This window comes from Rhinolophus sinicus, linkage group LG04 (genome assembly GCF_036562045.2).
Source record: "Rhinolophus sinicus isolate RSC01 linkage group LG04, ASM3656204v1, whole genome shotgun sequence".
Taxonomy (NCBI): Eukaryota; Metazoa; Chordata; class Mammalia; order Chiroptera; family Rhinolophidae; genus Rhinolophus; species Rhinolophus sinicus.
The window spans coordinates 56,056,846-56,074,663 of record NC_133754.1 but is presented as its reverse complement, the minus strand read 5'-3'; the positions used below and the strand labels follow the sequence as shown (position 1 = coordinate 56,074,663).

General features: G+C 38.6%; 1 protein-coding gene across 4 annotated transcripts in view; it reads right to left on the bottom strand.

Annotated features, from left to right (window-relative positions):
- LOC109452793 (arylamine N-acetyltransferase 1) overlaps positions 1-17,818 on the bottom strand; it is a 41,498-nt gene that overhangs the window by 4,217 nt on the left and 19,463 nt on the right. The window contains exons 3-5 of one of the 4 annotated variants that reach the window (XM_074329575.1): positions 17,539-17,776; positions 13,312-13,448; positions 5,608-6,463 (exon numbers count right to left, since the gene is read on the bottom strand). In XM_074329575.1, the coding sequence (XP_074185676.1) occupies positions 5,608-6,463; positions 13,312-13,314 (859 nt within the window). In that variant the 5' untranslated portion in view covers positions 13,315-13,448; positions 17,539-17,776. Of the gene's footprint in view, positions 1-1,503; positions 6,464-13,311; positions 13,449-15,068; positions 15,146-17,538; positions 17,777-17,818 lie in introns of those variants that run through there. The other 3 variants (XM_019742017.2, XM_074329576.1, XM_019742019.2) reach the window with 3 other exon arrangements.

Here is a 17,818-nt window from a genome sequence, read left to right as displayed (position 1 = left end):
TATTGGATGCATATATATTTACAATAATTATATCCTCTTGAATTGAACCTTTCTCCACTATATAATGGCCTTCTTTGTCTCGTATCATTTTTAGCTTGAAGTCTGTTTTGTCTGGTATAAGTCCAGGTACTCCTGCTCTCTTTTGGTTTTTACTCGTGTGGAGTATCTTTTTCCATCCCTTTACTTCCAGTCTGTATGTGTCCTTGAACCTGAAGTGAGTCTCCTGTAAACTACATACAGTTGGGTCTTGATTTTTATATTTATCCAGCCACTCTATGTCTTTAGGTTGAAGGATTTAATCCATTTCAGTAATTACTGAAAGGTAAGGACTTACTATTGCCATTTCGTTAATTGTTTTCTAACTGTAGTTCCTTTGTTCCTTTCTCCCTCTCTTGCCATCTTCCTTTGTGAACTGATGATTTTCCATAGTGGTATATTTTAATTACCTTCTCTTTATCTTGTATCTACTATGTGTTCTTACTTAGCAATTATCATGACGTTTACTTGACTCATCTTATAGATATAACAGTCTTTTTTAAGTTGATGACAACTTTATTTGACCACATATAAAAAGTGTATTCTTCCATCCTGATACACATTTTATGTTTTTGATGTCACAATTTACATCTTTTTATATTGTGTATCTATTACCCAATTGTTGTAGTTATAGCTATTTTTAATACTTTAGTTCTTTAACCTTTATATTAGAATTAAGTGGTTAACACACTACCATTTTAGAGTATTCTGAATCTAATTATATACTTAACCTGTATCAGTATGTGGAATATTTTTATATGTTTTCATGTTTCTTTTCAGCTTGAACACTTCTTTCAGCATTTCTTGTAGAGCAAGTCTAATGGTGATACATCCCATTAGCCTTTGTTTTTCTTGGAAAGTTAATATCCCTACTTCATTTCTGAAAGACAACATTGCTGATTAAAGGATTATTTGTTTGCTTTTTTCTTTTTCTGTCAGTGCTTTGAATATATCATCCCATTCTCTCCTGGCCTGCAAAGTTTCTGCTGAGAGATCGATAATTGCCTGATGAGGGTCCCTTTCTATGAGAGATTAGTTTTTCTCTTGCTCCTTTTAAAATTCTTTTTGTTTTTGATTTTTGACAGCTTTATTATAATGCATCTTGGAGGAAATTGACTTAGATTGAAATTATGAGATGACCTGTTAACTTCATTAACTTGGATGTCCATCTTTCTCCTCCAGTTTGGGACATTCTCTACCATTATTTCTTTAAATACATTTTCCCTTTCTCCTCTTTTCTTTCTGGGACTCCAGTGATGTGTAGATTGGTTTTTTAAATGGTGTCTAATAAATCACATAGGCTTTCCCCATTCCTTTTCTTTCCTTTTTTAAATTTTGCCCCTCTGAGTAGATAATTTCCAATGATCTAACTTTCAGCTCACTGATTCTCTCTTATGTTGTTTCAGTCAGATATTGAAGTTCTCTATTGAACTCTTCAATTTAGTTTTGTATTCTTCATTTCCAAAATTTGTTTTATTCTTTTTTGTTTTTTAAAAATTCTTTGTTGAACTTCTCATTGTTTTCTTATGTTGTTTGTTGATTTCATGAAGTTGTTTGTTTGCATTCTCTTGTAGCTCTCCAAGTATCTTTAGAATACAGAGGGTGCCAAAAAAATGTATACACATTTTAAGAAAGGAAAACTATTAAAATTGTAATCCTCAATATATACTGATAACAAAAGATGAATTCAAATCACGTTTGACTTCTGCAATTACAAGAGGTGCTCAAAGTAGTTACCATCAGCGAGGCACTTCTGATTATGGCAAACTACTGCTTGAGCAACGTTGACCAAAGTGTCCACTTGTATAAGTTTTTTTGGCACTCCTGCTATTTATTTTGAATTATTTGTTAGGTAACTCATGTATCTCCATTTCTTTGTGTTAAATTATTGGAAGTTAACTGTGTTCCTTTTGGGTGTCATATTGCCCTAATTCTCTGTGATCCCTGTAGGCTTGCAGAGGTGTCTGTGCATTTAAAGAAGCAGTCACCTCTTCCAGAATTTATAGACTGACTTTGGTAAGGAAAGACTTTCATCGGCTGGTGGGGGTTGGTGGTGCTAGAGTGTGTTGTGGTCCGTATCTAGTATAGCAGAGTGCCGAGCTACAGGTAAGCCTAGTGGTACAGAAGCTAGACCTAACACTAACCCTAACCCTAGCCTTAACCCATAACACTAACGAACATGATTGACTGCAATATCTAGTGGCTGTTTAAACTTGGATGCATTATTTAGTCTCTATGAGTCGGAATACTTTCACGTATAAAATACAGATAATGACACACATTCTGCAGAGTTTGTAGGTGAATTAATGATAGTGTATGTAACTAAACTCAGCCCATTGTTCAAGACCCAGATGATGCTTTTTCTGGCTATGCCAGCCCAAGGCAGAGAAGAGAGGTGGAGGGAATGAAGCAGAGGTGCAAGAAATGACTAGCCTGTTCAGAGAACTGTCTGGCTGAAAACCTCTCAAAGATTACTTTTATGAAAAAATTTGAAGAAACCACAATATCTGTATCACAGAAGGAAAACATTGTTAAGGAGAAAGTGGATCAAAATATGTAATGCCTACTGAATCTTGATTCTAACTGGTTTAATCAGTCCTTTACTCCAAACAACTTGAATTTTAAGCACATATGTTGATTTTTGATAGAGACAGAGTGAATGATTACCCAGTGGGTAAATGACAGTTATAAGGTCAACATCCCAGGGTTTGGATACCTGCCCCTGATTTCCCTTAGTTGTGGAAAGGCAGTAGTGACATACCCTGCATATAAATGGCTTCCTTGCCTGAGAGCTGAGTTTTCAGGTGGACATTGATATCAGCAGATTGATGGAGGTCAGAACTAGAGTCAGTAAGAGAGAAAATAATAATAGCCTAGCAGCTACAATTACTCATCTCTAAATCCTGTCTAGGGGAGAAAAAACAAAGAACTGAATTCTTAAAAAGGAGAAATATGTTACTATATCTTAAATCCTGTTGCAAAGGGAATACTGAGGGTTAACTTCACCTGGAAATGATACTTGACAACATATGACAACTTTGGCAGATGAAAGGTTATTATTATTATTTCATTTAAATGTTATTGGAGAATAGTTAACATTGCACTGTGAGGCACAATTCTTCAATCTGGCAGCTAAATTTTATCTCTGAATCATTCACAATATTTGGCTTTTTTTTTCCATGTGATAGATGTATTGAAGGAAAAACTACTGCATCGTTTCAGGATATTTATCATACAAGGTGACTTCCTTAATTCATTGGTACCAAACAGCATGTTTTTCGTTGAGCCACCTTTTAATCTGCTCTGTCTTTGCCTACATCTCATTGACATGATCTTAGTCAGAATGTGAAAAAATCCTTTCTGCCCAAAAGAACCAGTAGGGACCTGACTTTGCTGCAAGGTAGCAGCAGGGCTGAACAAGGCCAATCAGGTAAGGTAAGGAAGATGGCAAGCTGTCAAATACTGAAATACACGTATATCTTTTATCCTTCCTTCCCACTCAGGCCAGGTCTCAGATCCACCTCTCTCTAGGATCTCCACCCTGAGCAGTATCTCCCAACTGTCACGTCAGTATATGAAGTACTCGTGAGCCTAAGTGACTTACGCTTTTTACTAACGTTTCTCCACTCCAGTCTCTGCTCTTCTCTTAAACTTATTGTTAACCAAAGAAGAGGATCAAGCCATTATTAAGAACAAAAGGCATTCATCTGAGCAAAAGGATTATAATTTGGGAAATGCAGATTCAGGGAGCAACCCAAATCGCATTCCAGAGGACAAAGAAAGGCAACATTTATAAAGGCAAAACCCAGAAAGTGTAATTCTTGTATGTGACTACAGGATTGAAGACTACGTTAACAGGGATAGGTTAGTTCCAATATGCAAATCAAAGAGGCAAAAACTACAAGGAGGAAATACGTCCTCAGTGTATGTCCATACACCAGTAGTTCCAGGACATTTAAGAAACAAGTTAGCAACTTAATAGCATCTCTGAGAACTAAGGCACAAGATGTGCATAGGCTGCACAGGCCTTCCTTGCCTGATAGCCTCCCGACTCTATTTTAAGTGATTCCCTTAGAAATGCTTATTCCATTTTATTTTTTCCTTATCATTGTGATAATCATAAGTTGAAGAGGGAGAATAATGTAAGAAGAAGTCTGCAGTTTAAATTAGAGCCCTGAATTCTGGAATTCACAAACAGAAAATATGAGTTATAGTAAGTAAAAACTCCAATTCTGAAGCACAAAGCCACAGTCTGATTTGGGCCATCTGATATCGTATTATTCACTATTTAATCATGGAAGAAGCAGGCAGATTCAGGACCAGGGTTTCAAGCTAAGAAAAGTAAGCAAGATGGAAGAAGTTTTATCAAATGCTGACTCAGTATCAAAACCATTACTGGCATTATTCATGCATTCTTTTAACAAATAGTTATTGAAAGTTTATTCTAAGTCTGGCACTTAATTTGTAAGTATTATCCCCATTTTACCTGACGAATCAGAGCCACAGATTCATCAAGTAATTCACCCAGTGTCCACAGGATTAGAACTGAGAGCTATATACTTTGAAGGTCGTACTCTTTCTTTTATGACAAAGTACAAAAGGAAGTAAAAGAATATAACTGGGAGATAAGAAAGTGGATATGAGAAAGACTCCACTGCAGAAAAATAACTTAGCCCCATTACATCCTAACTCTGCCAAACACATACTTTGTGGTGACACTGTATTAGCCAACATGTTTTAACACACAGTTCAGACACCAAGTTTTTGCAGATAATAAGTATTTTTAAATTCCAAATAATTATTACTTTTATACATAAATTACTTAATTCTGGAATTGGAAAATTCTAAATGTCAATGTTCCTTTATTAAGAAAAAGGCTACATGAAGAACTATGGTAGCAAAAAAGAACCATGTAAGAAATTATTAGTTGTGTCACTTTCTTGGTACTTAATCACATGTTGCTATGCATTGGTTTAAGCCTTGTGCTGAGAATTATCAGGTTATTTGGAAGCAGTGTCATGTCTCACTCTTCCTTGTTGCATTCTAATCCTAAATTATACATGTGGGTTTTTTGTAAAAGTTGGACGTTAGATAAATGCTGGTTGAATTTAATAAAAACGATTTCCTCAAAATTCCATTTACTGAACCACAGGTAAACATTTTCTATCAATTCAACATTCAACAAGTTTGGAAGTTTTTCTAGCAGAAATCACTATTTTCTCCTAAGAAAACCATAGGCAATCCATAAAATATCTTTATTATTATTAATTTTGAAAGGTGTGTGCTTATGTTTCTTCAAAATGTTATCTAAATACATATGCTCACACTTCCGAGGATGAAATGACTTGATGTCTAGAATTTTCTTACTATCATGTGGAATCATTGAGGAAATATGAGAGATAGGCTATCATTTGATACTTGGTACCTTGGGTGATAAATAAACAGGGGTTTATTATTTTAATCTCTCTACTTTTATATATGTTGAATTTTTTCTAATAAAACATTTCAGTGCCTGAAATAATACTGAAGACCATATTTACTCATTACTCTAAATGGTAAAAAATTTATCACCGTGTTTGGGCACAAGCTTTCCCTCCAAAGATATATTAAATACATTTTTCAGCTCTTCTTCTATTTCTTCCTCATTCAGTGTCTTAAATTCGACCAAATCCATATTGTCCTTATAATTGAATTTCCTATATGTGAGGGTGAAGCCTACTAAACACTGAACACCATCTGGGGTCTGCAAGGAACAAAACGACTTGCTTGTAAACACAGACGCTGCAGACTCCTGAAGGTATTTATTAACCAATTCAAAGTCTGCAATTGTTCGAGGTTCGAGAGTAAAGGAGTAGATTTTTCGGTACTTTTTCTTTTCCAGGAGGTCAGAATTAAGAAATTCTTGATTTGGAATGTACTGCTCTCTTCTGATTTGGTCCAGGTACCAATATTCTCCCTCTTCTGTCAAGCGGAAGATACAAGGCACCTGAGGCTGATCCTTCTCAGAAATTAACTCCAGAGGCTGCCACATCTGATAAGAGCGTCCAAACCCAGCATCGACTATGTAGTTCTTGCCGTCAATAGCCACCTTCAGTAGCAAGTGAATCATAGCACTGCTGTATTTGTTGGCTGGAGTATTGTAAACGTAGCCTCCCAACATTGTAGTCTCAAAACCAATTGTGGTCAGAACCCAGTATAGAAGATGATTAACTTGGAGACACCACCCACCCCGGTTCTTCCTCACAACTTGATCAAAAATGGCCTCCAAGCCCAATTCCATAGGTTGCCCACAATGGATATTAAGGTTCTCAAAGGGAACGGTTCGGATCTGGTGTTGAAGAATGTCAGTTAATGTTTCCAAGTCCAATTCGTTCCTAGAGTTCTTATAACCAATTCTTTTAAAATATCCTTCAAGGTCCATGATCCCCTAAGGCAAGGAGAACAAAACAAAACACATAGTATTACTTTTGCACTTGGATTTCTTTGATTAGCCTAATTATAACTAATGTATTTTAAATATGTAAATACAAACAATGGTTATAAATATCTGCAATCATAAATCCTTTGTTTAGTACTTTTGTTGTATTAATTGCTTTTACCTGCTTCAGTTCACTTAACAGTTTCAGTAACCCTGAAAGAAAAATATTATCAACTGTTCCATGTTGTAAGCAAGAGAAGTTGGAAATTCAGATTAAGTGATGAGCGAAAGGACAACCCTGTGATGAATAAAGGAGGTTCAAATTGGTATTAATTAAAATAGCGTTTAGAAATAGTTCTAATATAAACAGGAGAATTATAAAGGACATTGTTTGTATTCTTGACGCCTGATCCATTCAATTTCTCCTTTAGCTGAACCAAGTCAAAGTTTCACACTGAAAGATTTACATTCATTCACACATTGATTTATTGATTTATTCAATACAAATTCATGAAAACCTACTATGTATGCACTTGCTACTGATTTAGTATTTCCCTCAGAAATCTCACATTTTAGTGAATTGAATAAATAAATAAAGCACGCAATTTCTTAGATTGTGATAGGTACTCTGGGAAAAACTAAAGCAAAAAAAGGTAAGATGTGCACACAAATTTGATTTCAAATAACATGGTCAGAGAAAGCCTCACATGATCTTAAGGATGTGAGAGAATGAGCCATGTCCTCATGTGTGGGGAAGACCATTCAGGCAGAAGGAATAGAAAGTTAAAAAGCCTTAATGTAGAAGCTGCCTAGGAAGTCAGGGTGATTGGAGCAGAGTGAGTGAGAGGGAGTGTGTACTGACATAACAGTAGCCTTAAACCAAGTCTGTTGGCTTTTACTCTGAGAAGAAAAATCATTGTGAGAAGGTTGCAGTTGGAGCAAAGTGTACAATAATCATATTGGCATTTCTGGTTATTGCATGGAGAATGAGCTGTACTCCTCATTCTTTCTGAGCTGAATGGACAGACATGTGACCCAAATAGAACCAAGTCAAAGCACGTATGCTCTAGGACTATTGCTTTGCTCATGGATGGCATGTGACCCAAGTCAGATCAGTGAGACTATATGAGGAACATTTCCTAAAACCTAAGCAGATGCTTTCTACCACTGGGCTAGAAGCTGGGAGGATATTGGCTCAAAGCGACTGGGAGATCTTGCTGAAAAATAATATCACCAAAGAATTTATGGAGTTGAGGAATGAAAAGCAGGTGAAGGGAAGATGAGAAAAGACCTAAATCAAGTCCCAAGTTATCTCCACACATTCTGGTAAAACGAACCCCCTCCCCTCCCCACCAAAAAAAGAAAAAGAAAAAGTCTTTATTTTGTTAAATCCCATGTAGAAAAGATTTCTGTTCTTGCTACTAAAGTGTCCTAATCCAGTATGGACACCGATTGTAACAATGGTACATTACCATTGGTAATATGGCGTGAGCTGACATGGTACAAATGGCCCTGCCCCTAGGTAAATAAATGGTAATAAGCTAATTCATTCTATTGCCCTAAACGCCATTTCTTTGAGATTCTCCTATTTCTTTTTTTGGGGGGTGGGGGGGAGTGAGAATCAGCTGTTCTTCCCAATTCTGCTAGTGTTCCAACTTTCTCTGTTCTTGATGTGTGCAACATTGTTTCCCCCTAATCCATGAAGTTCATTTATTTTCTTAACTTGCATCAGTATTCTTTCTCAACATCTGCACAAGCACTAAAACTCTACCACTCAGACACAGAGAGAGCAACGGTGATTTAGCCAGACGAATCCAAACCCTCTTCTGCCTCGACATCCAGAAGCAATACTGAGTAAGTCAGGAGGACAGGTGACGTGGAACAGAATGAATATGGTTTAGACATACCTGGCCATTTCAACAAGGTTTTTTTCACCTGCTCCCAAAGAGCCTTAATCTACTGAGACTTTGATTTGCAACAGTGGTACACAGGCTCGAGACTAACGGCTTTGTACCATGGCACAGCCTGAGGTGACATAGTACAAAGGGCCCAGCCCCTAAGTTTAATGGTGATAAGCTAAGCATCTCTCTTTTCTCTCCTCATATCATTTCTTTCAGATTCTTCTATTTCTCTTTTTTGAACCAATTTTGTCAGTATTTCCAATTTTTCTTTTCTTGATATCTGTAGTATTATTTCCTTAAATCTATTAGTTTCATTGCATTTCTTCTCATCTCACCAGCATCTTTCTCAACATTCAGAAAAGCTCTAAAACTCTACCACCTAGGCAGAGGAGAACAACTGATATGTAGACAGACAGCCCCACACTCTTTTTGGCCCCTGATCCAGAACCTGTAATGAGTAAGTAAGAAAAGAGGTGAAGGTTGATGAAAAGGAATAGGGTGTTATAGAGTCTGCCTGTTGGATTCTTAGTTAGACCATTATTCCTTCTACTAGGAAGTTTTTAAATATTTCTTTTTAAATGTTATAGTTTGCTTCCTCGTTTTTCCTTTTCTTACTCTTCTTTCCTTCTTTTTTTTTTTAAAGATATAATACTGAGTTAGAATTTAGTAACTGCAAGTCCATTCAAAAGAAGCCAGTTTCTGTTAATGGCCTGCATGCAAGCAACACATTGTAACCAATTAATACTTGAATGTTCTGTGACTAAACATAAGCGATTGTATATTACTAAAGTTGGGATTCAAGGTGAAATACTGGTAACACTTAGAATGTAGTTGCCAGGGAAATAGAGGACCAAGAACACTACCCTTTCCTTTCAGCTTGATGATAAATAGAAGAAAAAACTCAAGGTTAGACAGAGTGAACACAGAAAGCCTACTGAGAACTCTCAGAAAGGCGCTTAATATCTTTCTAAGTAAATTGGATGTAGGTTGGTTTTCAGTTTTAATTCAGAACACTTAGAAGAAATTTCTTCTTCCTGGCCCAAACTCTAAAAATAATAGAAAAGATAGTGAAACATAATGTGACCTCCCTTGAAAACAAAAAGGTAGTTTGGGAGAGCCTAAATTATGGAAAAAAAAATCCCTGAAAATCACAAAACAGAGGGATCAGACTGAAGAGTAACGTGAACACCTGAGTTGCATAGGAGAGAATGCAGAAAGTATAACCACAGGAGCTGGAGCAGCACTGACACGGAGGTTGGGAAGCCATCAGGAGAGGGCTCAGAAGCAAGCAGCCAGACAGTTAGTTGCCATGGGATCAGCAAGATGCAGTGAGCCTTGTTTCATGCCCCTAATTGCTATTACCAGACTTAACCAAACACAGCAAAGCCCAGTAAGTAATGGTGGTAGCCCCTGTTCTTCCTTTAGGTGTAAAGCATTATTAGGGCTACTAAGGCAGAAAAACAAGGCATAATGTTCTTAATGTATAGTATCACCAGAAAAGAAGAAGAACCATCTATACAGGGAAGATCAGCCATCAAAATACCTCCTGTCATATTCATCTCCACTGAAAAGAGTGAGTCCAAGCCTGATCCCGGCTAGAAATCTCACCAGTCACATTAGGTTCAAGAAAAAAAAGGGGAAAACAAAGCTATATATGCATGACTATAATGAAAAAACTGAATGCAAATATACTATGAGATTGGGATAACAAGAAAATGACATAATGTACAAAAAAGAGACAAAAAAAGACAACCAACTCAAAGAGAAAAATTAATTGAAGACTGGAAAGAAACTTTTGTAGGTACTTAGAGCAAAAGAACGTTTAAAATGCACTTACAACACAGAGCCAAAAAAATGAGGTGATAAAATACCACAGGATTATGGTTAGAAGGATTTCAGACCTTAGGAAACTAAGAACAAAAACAAAGCTGATGTATAATTGATTATAAACAGAAAAGGACAATATAGATACAGCATCATATCAAATCACGTATGAAGAAGAGAAACTTGACACTCATAATAAAAGTTAATAAAAAGGCAAAGCCACTAAACACTTAGAGAGAAGCTAATAGACATAGCAAGCAGTCAAGACAATCCAATATCAAGGCAATTGGTACTTCTGAAGAAGAAAACTCAAAAAGGCACAACAGAAAAATGCACTTTAAAAAACAACAAAAACACTTTCCTGAAATGAAGCAAAGAATGAATCTGAAAAACAGCAAGATTCTGGGAAAGTTTGATTCAACATATTCAACATTGGAATATATTCTGACAAGGATGGGTGAACCATGTTCCATGTCCATTTCACATACCACATACAATCCATTATGAAGGCAATTAGTGCTTCTGATGAAGAGAACTCAAAAAGTATAAGGGAAAATGTATGTAAAGAAATAGCAAAACAAACGTTTTCCTGAAATGAAGCAAAAAAGGAATCTGGGAAATAGAACAGGATTTCAGGAAAGTTTGATTCAACATACTCAACACTGGAATACACTCTCATTAAAACATTGAAACTCAAAATCAAAGAAAACTACTCAAGTATCTGGCACAAAACCAAACAATTTTTAAAGGAGAAAACATCAGGCTGGCACCAGAATACTCCGCAGTAATATTTCTGCAAAGTTAAGAGGAAAGTCTGGTCCCCAAATACTATTCTCAGCTAGTATGTCAATTAATCATAAAAGCATCGTGGATGTAAAGATAATCTCAAACATGAAAGAATTTGAGCAATGCAATAATGAGCTACCCTGATAAAGTGTTACCTCTCCATTGGCCAGTGAAGATGTAAATCAAAATGAAAAAAGGAGGAAGAGAGGGGCCAAAATAAAGGATTCACGGGTAACATTGATTCCATTTGCTATAGAACAAAGAGTAGAAAAGTTATGAGAATTATGGCTAAAGAAATTAAAAACCATTTTTAAAATGTGACTCAAATGGTACCCATTAGACATATAGGCCTCCACCATAGGTCCGGAGAGGGAAGGAACAGAGCATGCTCAGTGTACCTAGAGAGGGCAAATCCCTTGAGTGTACATGGGATTCGTGAGGGTTCAGGATTAAGGCTAGTATCACCCAGATCCCTTCTGATGTCTTTCACCATTTCACTGTGCCCCTGGCCTGCCTTCCTGTTCTTATGCTTAAGGACCTGTACCCTAGACTCTCTTTGGAGCATGCCTTGAAAGCGACGGGAGCTGCTTTGCCTTCTATGCAGAGAGCTGAAGGAGCCAGGGAACTCATGTCCTGCCAGGGCAGCTTTGAATCAATGAATTACTGGTGGGAGGTGTTGAAAGCCCAGGGCCATGCCTGGAGCCTGAACACACTTTGACTTAGAATTCACCTCTAGGCTGAAATTGGGTTTCTCCCAGGAGCACTTCCTTAATCAGTCACTTGCTCGAGGATCTTTGCCTCCGTGACTGATTCTGGGGAACCTGATTTAAGTTATATTGGTGGTCATTCTGGAGAGTTGTGTGAAAGAAACGTAAGATACACGGGATGAGGCAACTTCCAGACGGCCTTGAATGTCAGGCAAAAGAGACTTGCCTTTTTCTCTAGATCAAAAGATGCTTGTTCTTTTGCTGAATGGTCAATTTATCCTTACGTGACACGGTACTTCAATTACAAACTCCTTTTTGGGATGTACCCTTGGAAAACAGGTTGCTATGCAGAACTCATTGATCAGTTCCCAGTATCTAGGATCTCTACATCTTTCATATACAGCAGTGGTTTTCAATTTTATTTATTTATTTATTTTTTTGGCTAAAGAAACCCTTGTTCTTTTTCCCCAAATGAAGTTGTAAGCAAGAGCCTAACTAGAAGAATTAAAAACAGATTGATCCAGAGTTAGTCCACCCATGGGAGTCTGCTGTCACACCTCAAGGCTACAAAGCAGCACTAGTACAATTACGGACTAAATGGAATCTTCTATACCGACTGCCTAGATTGCTGGCATTGCAGAACAGAGCAATTTTGAGGAGCAATAGTGAGTGGTTTTCTCTGTGGGTGCTTTTTTATTTCCTTCTTCATCCCTTTCCTTCTCTTTTCTTTTCTCTGTCCCAGTTAGAGCCACGGCACCCCGCTGGATTGGCTCTACAACCCTTCCCCTCTCACAGGGGCAGGTGGACAACACAGGGGCAGGTGTGACTTCCTGGATGGAATGGAAGTTGCTAGGCTAGCTCTCTTTAAAGCCATGGTTCAACAGACCTTAGTGTACCGAGAGCCTGCACCTCAGCCCGCGCTCTGAATTAATGCCTGCAGAGGTCAGGGAGGTACTGCAGGTACACAGAGCAGGCCCGGAGAGCCAGTCTAACAGGGGAAACAGCTGCTCAGCTGAAAATGGTAAAGGACAAACAAAATAAGTCTCAGGAGCAACAGGGGTTGAGAGCTAACAATTTCCTTTTGAAGGAAGGAGTGGCGTCTCCTGTTTTGTGCTTGTGGAATGAAAATGAGGGCCCTGGGGAAGGAAATAAGCGCTACCATCATATTCAAGGCTACAAACAGTGCAAGTACACTTTTCGACTGAGGTGGAACCTTTAAACGCTACGCCAGGATTGCTGGTATTACTGAATAGATTTCTTAAAATTGAGGTGAAATTCGCACAACACAAAATTAACCATTTTAAAGGGAACAATTCAGTGTCATTTAGTACATTCACAATTCTGTGCAATCACCCCTTCGATGTAGTGCCAAAATAGCTCTACCACAAAATAAAACTTCATACCTGTGAAGTAGTTACTCCCCATTTCCTCCAGCCTTTGGCAACCACCACTCTACTTTCTGTCTATGGATTTAACTATACTGATTATTTCCTGTAAATGTAATCATATAAAACGGGGACTTTTGTAGCTGGCTCCTTTCATTTAGCACAATGTTTTCAAGGTTTATATACATTTTAACATATATCAATCTTTCATTCCTTTTAATGACTGAATAATATTTCATGGTATGGATACATACCATTTTTGTTTACCTCTTCCTTCCTTGGTGAGCATCTGGGTTGTTTTCACCTTTGGCTATTGTGACTAATGAGGCTGTGAAGGTTTGTGCTCAAGTACATTTTTCAGTATCTGCTTTCAACTCTTTGGGGCACATACCTAGGAATAGAATTGCCAAGTTGAATAAAAGGGTTTTCTTTTAATTAAATTTACTGGGGTGACATTGGTTAGTAAAACTACATAGGTTTCAAGTGTACAATTCTGTAACACATCATCTATATATCACATTGTGTGCTCACCACCCAGAGTCAGTTCTCCTTCCATCACCATATTGGAGGAATTTTAAGGAGTGTTTCTGAGTGGCTTTGTGTGTGTGTGTGTGTGTGTGTGTGTGCTTTTATTTTCTTTACTCTCTCTTCCCTTTCCTTTCTTTCCATTCCCCTCCCATTGCTTTCATTTTGGTTCTGAGGCCCACTGCAAGGACACTACAACCCAGCCTACTTCCAGGAGCAAGTGGCCCATCCAGTGATTTTTCCAGATGGCAAAGAAGTTGCCAGGCAAGCCTCACCCACACACCATCCTTCAATAGTGCTGAGTGCAGTGAAAGCCTGTGGAGCAAGCCCAGAAAGCCCCATGCATGGAAATCAGCTGTTACCGCAACTGACAAGTTCTGAGTGCTTTTGTTTGTTTGTTTCATTTTATTTTCCCCCTCCTCAGGAGAAGCAGAAACTCACACATGCAGGTAATGTCTGTCTATTTTTCAAATAGGCTCTAAACTTTTTAAACCCATAAAAGGCAAACAAATGAGTATATAGTCGGGGGGCACCTAAAAAGCTGACAGGAATTTGTTCCTTCCTTTTCAGTGAGAGAGAATGAAGTCAGCCATTTTGTGAGTAAGAAACTAAAATGAGGGCCCTGGGGAAAGGAAAGAGCAGTTTATCAAAAAAAGAGCCCACCTGGGTGCTGTTGTGGGCATCATGCCAGAGCCAGGGGCAAGGCCTGGAGCAGAGAGCCCTTAGGGCCCTTCCTGCTGGCGCTGTCTGCATCTGCAGCCCCCTGCTCCTATGGCATTCTACACATCTGTGCTCAGGAAGCAGAGTCCTCAGTCTGCCTGACAGGGAAGCACTTAATTCTTGTCCTTTATAGCTTCTGGAGACCCTCCCCATTAAGTCTCCTTCAAACAGTATGAAACTTGCCCCAGTAATTCACTCAAACATTGCAGACATCCCTGACCATTTGGGATGAGTAGCGACATTCTGGTCAGCTAATGTGGAAGGAGCAGGAAAGGTTATGAACCTGCTGCTGGCACGACTAACCGGACCCATTGGGACACACCTTACTGGACAGAGGAGCTGGACCTCCTGTTTCAGCTATCCAAGAGGGAAATCTAGTTCCCTGAAACATACATTATACACATTAGCTATCTTTTCTACACTTCTATAATCCTAACAACAACCCTTTTAAATAAGCTCTCTGGTCGGTTTCATTTTACTGACAGATAAACAGACTTTCAGATGTGCTAAGTGACCCGCCCAAGTCCACACAGCTAGGATGTGGTGTGATTGTGACTCTAACCCAGACAGTTTGAATCAAGGGTCTGTTATCCTCACCACTGCACTGTATAGTCCTTACAGCATAAGTTTTCAAAGTATATGCCAGCCAAACTTTCTGAATCACCTTTGGACTTGAGATTCAGGCACAGTGTAGTACCCAGTCTCCTGGACTTACATTTGACATAGGATTAAGCCCCGATTTCAAAACAGAAGTGAGTTCACTCACCGAGTTTCACTAGGACCCACACCAGGAACCAGGCTGATTTCACTCCTCCCACTTCAAAGGCCAGCACAGGAAGTGCCCTCACTGACTTTCCTAACTGCTCCTCCCCTGGAGTCTAGTTAGAATCACCCAGAGATCTCTGGGAAATGTAGTTGTTGGGCTTTACGTTTTCCTTGTGTACCTCTTTTTCAAATCTATTCACAGAAAAACAGTAGAGATCTATATTATCTGATGAGCCTGTGGAGGGTATGACCTTGCATTTGACACAGTTCCTGCCTTAGGAACCTGAAGCCAAATGTCCTATATGTAATGTGGCAGGTGAGGGTTTTGAGGGTTCCAGGAAAAGAGGATCCATCAAGAAAGAAGAGGCAGAAGAAGATGGATGTTTTAAATCAATTTTCAGTCCCATTCACCACTCCACTCTACCAAAGGTCCTGTGTAACGAGTGCATGTATATGGTACGAATATGATACATGTACAGTAATGTAGTGTTGCTTTTCTGCTTGTGTCTTTAATTGATAGTTATGACATTGGTCTATAACTCTTGCTGTTTCTTATGCATTTCCATCTACACTATATTTTAAAACTTGTCTACATGACACAAGCATTGCCTCATGCACTCGCTCAGGGACAAGTTCTAGTTCATACTTCTGGTCTGCTGCATAAACTTGGGAAGTCTTTCTCTTGGCCTGTGCTTGGGTAGGCTAGATGGACCTGGGACCACCACTCAGCCCAGCATGATGAGAGTTGGAGAATAAATACCGCCGTGTTCTACCACTCAAGTGGGATTATTCACGGGGCATCGACAACACTGCCTCCTAATGTCCTCCAATGAGTTAAGCTCCCCCTGTCTGCAGAGGTGAACTGCCAATAAATTACCCTTAATGGACTCTCGAACTGCCCCTGCCGTTTCCACTCTCATTCTGGTGTTTCCTTAAATCACCTCCCAAGTACGCCACTTGAATGCAAATCTTCATCTCAAAATCTGGTTTTAAAGGAAACCAACCTAAGACCATTTCACTTACCAATTCCACTAATGAAGAACATTTAGGTGACCTCCAACTGTTGGTTACTACAAACACCACTGTGGTGAATATTTTCCTACACATGCCCTGTATGTGGACATGAGAACTTTATATGGATATATATCAGGAATGGTATATGCTGGGGGATATATGTGTACTCAATTTCCCTAACATTGCTGTCCTCTTGTGTAGAAAGTTTTCTGTTCTCCTCATATCTGATGGACACTTTCTGTTACTACCTTCCAATGTCTATGGATCTTATGTGTCTAAGGTGATAGCTCAGTGTTGTTTTAATTTGCACTGCTCTGACTACTAATGATTTTAAGCAGCTCTTCACATTCATATTGACTCTTCCAATTTCTTGTTTGTGAATTAAATGGCAAGGTATTGAGCAAGCACTCCTCTGATACAGTAAGCAGGACATGGCAGAGATGAAGGATGGATTGCAGAGCAGATCTTGCTAGAAAAGCATTGTTCGAGAAAGATATAACGCCAGAATGCAACTTTGGTTGTGGGCTATTTTGCCATGAAGTATGCAAGAGGAATTGTTCAATAGAACAAGGCTATTGTCCTCTTGACTGATGGAAATTTGACACTTGGAATTAAAATCCGCATGGCAAATTGATAAGTTTTAGAATTCTATCATTTCAGCTAAAGTAACAGAGTCCCTTGAGGATCTCCAGCAAGAACTGTTACAGGAATCTGAGATCAGGAGGCTTGTGACTAAGGGTGTGTGTCCTGCTGTCTGATGGCCGTAATCCGTGAGGTTACAGGGCTGGGATGTCAGTGGGCTGGAGGACTTTGAACCACCAGCAGAATGTCTGTCTGAACCATCAAGCCAACATCTCAGTGCTTCCTTCTTTTTCCAGAGCAGAACTGGCAAATACTTGAACTGTCACTGAGCACTCTCCTCACAGTAGAAGGAACAGAAACGGAAGTGGGCTAAGACTAGTGATAGTGACAACATGAAGGTGAACTCCCTCAATTCCAACATGTGGAAGTGGCAAAGGTTAGAAGCATACTGCTTTTTAAAAACTAAATATAAAGTAATAGAATTAGTTCATGTATTATAATATTTACAATATGTGCTAAATCTTTTTATTTTAAAGATTAAAGTATGTGAGGTCATTATTTCCTTGAAAAAAATTTTAAAAAGAGAGCTTTATTGTTGCAAAGATAGGAAGATTGAAGTAAAACTTTCCTGTTTGATGATGGAATCCATGGAAGACACTGGCCTCTAATTCAAGATTTTCTTGCCAAATAAATCTGTTTTAATATTTGGTTGCCAAGACTTTCAGTTTCTGCTCCAACAGGTAAGATTTTGAAGTCAACACTCACATTCCCACAGAAAATCAACAACTCATTAAAATAATACAGATCCATAAGAGTATCAAGGTCATGAATCAAACTGCTTTCTTGAAAAACTGGAGAGACAAACGGATACATACATAGAATCACAGGTTACCAGCAACTGAAGCTCAGGGTTAGAAGACCATTGCTGAAGCTCATAATTCGGAACACTGAAAACCTTTATTTGATGATTTCCTGGAGATTCAGTGTAGACTCGTTTGAAAGTTAAAAACTGTGGGGGCGCAGAGTCAGGGAGGCTTCCACCCTGTTTTGAGTGTTATCTACAGGAACCCCACCATGTTCTGAATCGAGGACCAGAGAAAAGGCTTTTGGTGCCTACGATAGAAAGAGAAAAATATAATCATTTTGAAGTAAATT